This window comes from Glycine soja, chromosome 6 (genome assembly GCF_004193775.1).
Source record: "Glycine soja cultivar W05 chromosome 6, ASM419377v2, whole genome shotgun sequence".
Classification (NCBI taxonomy): domain Eukaryota; kingdom Viridiplantae; phylum Streptophyta; class Magnoliopsida; order Fabales; family Fabaceae; genus Glycine; species Glycine soja.
Genome location: NC_041007.1, coordinates 45,181,294 through 45,186,875, shown reverse-complemented (window position 1 = coordinate 45,186,875; position 5,582 = coordinate 45,181,294). Strand labels below are relative to the sequence as shown.

General features: G+C 31.0%; 1 protein-coding gene across 1 annotated transcript; it reads left to right on the top strand.

Annotated features, from left to right (window-relative positions):
• The first annotated feature begins 1,374 nt into the window (after window positions 1-1,374).
• LOC114414243 lies at window positions 1,375-4,788 on the top strand. Its single transcript, XM_028378543.1, has 4 exons — window positions 1,375-1,517; window positions 2,849-2,987; window positions 3,432-3,569; window positions 4,449-4,788. The coding sequence occupies exons 2-4, from the start codon at window positions 2,859-2,861 to the stop codon at window positions 4,632-4,634; spliced, it is 453 nt and encodes a 150-aa protein (XP_028234344.1). The 5' UTR covers window positions 1,375-1,517; window positions 2,849-2,858; the 3' UTR covers window positions 4,635-4,788.
• The last annotated feature ends 794 nt before the right edge of the window (window positions 4,789-5,582 follow it).

The window sequence follows — 5,582 nt, the reverse complement described above, 5'->3', positions numbered from 1 at the left end:
ATGAATGTGTTCCATCCTCAAATCTGAAGGTGGTTAGAGAGGAGAGGATGTTTATAAGGCTTGTGGTCTTGATTCTTAAGTGACGTGAGATTTTGTGACTATCAAGATAATGTATATTTCTAAATTTATATAGTTTATCCTTATTGTTTTATTATTTTTTATTATATATAATGGTTGTATTGAAGCTTTAATCTGTGACACTATTATCCATATCTTTTGTTTCATGAAGGACAAATATCGTGAAAAAAGAAATAGGTGAATAAAAGGTGAATGTGTTTAGTAGAAGAAAAATGAGAGTGGAGAAAAATTTAAAGGAAGCATTTACTTATTCTTTTTCCTATTTTTATTAATCCTATTTTTATTAATGTTTATTTAAACCGATCATATATATTTTTGCTTTTTTCTCACTTATTTTTAATTATTTTTCTTATTTTCATTCATCATATTTGTCACTTATTTTTTTCTCCCACCAAACGGATCATCAAAAATTTGTTTCATTTCACTTGAAATAATGTTGTTACTTGATAATAAATACTAAAATGATAAATATTAATAAAAAAGTACATAGAGTAGAAGTGTTAAAATTTTAATTTAGTGAATTTGAAATATTCATATAATAAGTCATTTGTTTGGATGTAGGATTTTAAAAAATTTAAATTTACATCAATTTTTAAAAGAATTTTAATAGACTAAAATAGTAGGAATTGAAATTCCACCTAATTGGTAAGAATTTTAAATTCTCTCCTCTCACACGGTAGCCCTTTGTTCTCTCTCACACGTTTCACGTCGCCACCTCGAACCTTCATGTTGAACCCTAGTCGGGAATCGAATCAGAAGCCCAACCCAAAGCCTAAAGCACCTGAACCCTAGCCCGTATTTAAGCGAACCAAGAGCCATGCAGGGAGGTGTTGTTGCTCCGACGAAGACGATGAATATTTATGGTGGTGATGAAGAGACCCACAAAGTCGTTGATAACCACCTGATCTGAAACCATGGTGTTGGCTCCAACGATTTGCCACGAGGAAATATCAATCCTGGCTTGTGGTAGGTGTGGGCACAACGATGGTTGAAGGAGAGAAGATCGTCGAGAGAAGATCGTCATGGTGGCCATAAAGAAGGATGTGCTAAATGGATCATTTACTCTTTTATTATTAAATATCAACTTCGCGCGGAAGTTTGTTTACATTTTTTATTATTAAATATTATCTAGCATGAAAATTATTTTAAATATTTAAAAAATGACTAATATTTATTTTTATTTAATATTAAAATTTTAAGTTTTAAATAAATATTTTAAAATAAAATTTTAAATTTCATTAAAATTGAAACAGGATAGTATAAAAAAACCCCGCGAAGTGTTTAAACCGTTCCGTTTGAAACAGGATAGTATAAAAGGAGGAAGAACGCGCAGAAGAGTTTCGAATTTCAATAGCGACGAAGGATAGAGTGAGAGAGAGAGTTTTCGAGAAGAATTTGCAACAGCCAACGCCTAAACCCCCATATACGTACGTTTTCAGGTGAGGGATTAGGATCATCTTCCATTTCTTTGTTCTTCTGCTTTCTTTTTTTATTTCTTTACGCTAAAATAAAAAAGAGTTTCATTTTATGCTTTTATGGTAGCAATTGCATGCAAGATTCATCTTCTGTAATATTCATGCATGAGAGACACATTATCTGTCTTTTAATGGCATCAGTGCTACGAATTTTGATGGTCTTTGACGCTTAATTGATTCTTTGTTTGCCCCTAATTTTGTTTTTGTGTTATGCTTTTATAATTTTTATGGAAAATACAAATTTTCAAACCTGATGTTTGTGATGTTTCCTTAAAAATAATTTCAAATGATTTTCCTTCGTATATGAGTCAGATGGTATTTCTGTTGAGAAATTCTTGTCCCTTTCCTATTTTCTTTTTAATTCTTTATCTAATCTCTTACTGAAATCTTGTTCTTGCAATCATCTTGGTGAAATCTTTTTTAATTACATACTGTGACTATCTTCTATATTATCAATTTTAACAATTAACTTGTTTCTTTTCCCCCCTCAAATAAAATAGTTTTTTTTCAATAAATTTCTTTTTAAGTGTATTTTTTTATTCATGATGACTATTCTTCATATTGTTTATTACATTTCCTTATCTGTTTTTCCTTGTTCTTGCAATCATACTTTCATTCTAATTCCAACTCTCAAATTTTTATTTACATATTGTCATTCTAATGCCAACTTCTCAAATTTTTGATGACTAGTCCTTGTTCTTGCGACATTTCAATGAGTATTTTTTATGACTAGTCCTTGTTCTCAAATTTTGGATGTTATCATGTTAATTGGAAGTGTAGGTTATTTGTATAGAAGATTCTTATTGATTTGACCGTGCCTGGCTCTATAGTGCTATTGATTTTCTGCGAGAAAATTCTTTATCCTTTGAATATAAATGCATAAAAGATTATGGGTTCATTTTTTTTAAAGAGATTATGGGTTCATTTGAGAATAACAAAACTATTTGCCATAATTTTAAGTCTTATCATATAAATATTTCTTGCTTATTCAGATCCTATTGTCTCTGTCATTGTATCTTTTCTTTGTCAAAGTTTAGTTTACACAGTTGAATATTGACTCTATATATCTGCAATTGCCTCAACTCACTGATTTACTTTGTTTAAAACTATGGTATGTGGCTTGATTCTACATTGCATATTGTAAATCCTAGCTTTCAGGAATTTTGGTTTGCTTATTATAAAAAAGTCAACTAGATAAAATGCTATAGTAGGCAATCTTTTTAATAAGCAAATCAAACCAGATCATGCAGTTTTTTTACCCTCAAAACTAAGGGTGCAGACCTCATTGTTGACAGTGAGTAACACATGGATAACACAGAAGCTGAAGAGCAATTAGCTTCAGAGATGCTGCTGAATCAGAAACTCGAAGAATTGGATGAGGCTTATCAAACTAAGATTTCCCATGTCTATGACTATGCCAATTTTACTCTTCCGGTTAGTTCTGGTCCTTTTCTGCAATAAGTAATTTAGTGTTTGTTTTTACTATTGGATGCTAGTACTTAATTTTTCCTCAGAAGATTGGATGGTTTTTATGTCTTGATGATAGAAATGGAATAAGAATTGGGACCAGAAAGTTGTATTCTTTTGGTTAGCTGATTTTTGTCTCGCATTATTTCTTGGTTTCTGGTTTTAGTTCAAATTATTGTATGATTCTTCTGGTCTTATAAGTCATAAATGCAAATGACATGGATTTTATATTTCTAGGTATTAAAGGTTTTGACTATCTGTACCTTAAGTCCTGTATTTTCCTTTCCACCAGTTTGATTTATTATACGTTGATATTAGTTTTGCATAAAATGAGCATATTTGGTAATTTGTTTCCCTGATAAAGCAGACTTTCAATTCCATCTAGTTGATTGTTTGATTGAATGATTGCAGAAAGATTTTTTTAAATGTGGATATGAGTGCTTTGATGGAAGCAAAAGGCAGGAAGAAGTAATCAATTGTGTCAATAATTGCGCTGATCGTCTTACTAAAGTGCAAAAAGCTTTGAATAATGAGATAAACATGTTTGAGGTAAGCTACTCCATAGTTCTGTTATCATATTCTCTCTTAGTTTTATTATCTGTTATTTCTTATTTAAATTTTGAAGAGTGTATAAAATTATTAAAAGTCTTATAAACTAAAGAAGCTTTGAACCTATATGCAAGGATGATTAATTGGGGACTGATTCTAGCTGGATTCATGGAAACATGATTGAGGTTTGGCTGACATCATACAATTTTATACTTTCTGGTTCCTGTATGCTTTGATGATTGGCCTTCTCTATTTCCTTTTCTTAGTGTGTTGGTTTTTCTAAATTGTATTTTGTGCATTCCAAATTGGTTCTTTGCAATTTTCTGATAGTTGCAATCCTTGGAAATTGTTTTATCTGTCTTGGGAGGAAGGAAGTTGTGGATTGTTGGCCAGTGAAAAACACAGGTTGTGAAGACCATGATATTGAACTTTGACTATTTGTAATACTGATTGTGCAGTTTGATTTGATGATACAAATCAATCATTGAATTGTTAGCTGGCCAAAAGTTTGGTGCTGATTTTTTACTTGAATGAGGTCTCTGTTAACTTGTTGCAAATTCAACTTGCTTTGGTTATCCGCTATGCTAGTGGATGATCCAAATTATTTGTACATTTTGGATGAATTTAGCATCTGACATCCACAGCATGTTCTATTTCCTGCAAGTATTTTGACATATAATTAAGCTTATCAAACTCGAGAGTTTATATAAACGCATGAAAATTCCGTAAACTCAACTCATAAATTCGACTAGTAAACTTGTAAGAATTTATTTTAATTTTTTTTAAGTTAAAAAATATTAAAATACCTATAAATAATAGAATAATTCGATGACCTTATACTTTCCTCTTTGGTCTAACATTGTTTTCAACATGGTGCAGCAGAAGATGGGTAAATCAGTTTTGGTGTGTCAACTAAAGCATGACGAAGCTAAGCTCCAACAGAAAGCTGGTGCTGGGCCTGATTTGGTTTCCTGTCTTGACCAGGCAATCCAGGAAAACATCAAGTTTCTGCCAGATATTAACAAGCTGAAAGCTGCCTTTGGAATTAGTGACGATAGCTCGTAGCTTATTTTTCCAGGGGGAAAAGACTACTATTGTTAATAGTTCTTTGCAGCTTTATTTTTTTGTTTCCTTCCATACATTTTTAACCCCACACGCAAATCAAAGTGGGTGCAAACCAAACTTGCATTACAAACAGATAGTTATGGTGCTTTCTAAATATGCACACTTCCTATAGGCTGTAGTTGCATATGGTTAACATTCGAGTACAAGGCCTCCAATTTCCCAATATACACCAATCCATTTAAAGAAATGACCTTTCTCAACCACAACACAACATTTTGATATTGTTAGTTTAATATAATCTCATCTCATTTACACAAAAATCTCAATTTTATATTTTCACAAAAAAAAGTATACCTAATTTTGATTAATCTATAAATCCTGATTTCTTAAATAATATGGTTACATATCAGCGTCATATCTTTCACCACATCATATTGTTTGTTGATCTCATACAAAACAAACTTGTTGTAAAAGTAATGATGGAAAAGTTTGTCCTAATGCTTAATTATTCTTGATTGCTAAAATACACACTCAATTAAATGACACAATACAAAGAGATAATTAATGGTGTACAATTCACACCAAAAATATGAACCAAGGCTGAAAAGTAGGATAGTAATTAAGTTATGATAATTTAAACATGGATAATAGATTATCAAGTAATAATATATCAAATTAGATACTTGATATGCGATTAATCTTGTATACCTGTATATATATATATATATGTACATACACAATAAACTCAACTTTATAATGGAAGCCACAATCCTTAACTTTAGTAGTGCAGCTGCTTTATGATAAATAGCTTTTGTAACATTAAGAAATGTAGTCTGTAACTGTGCCTAAATTCAGTGTAACAGGTTGATGTACTTTCATGATATACACCATATGTTCAAAGATTGATAGAATAATGCATCGTATTCACCTGCAGGCTTAGTCACTTGA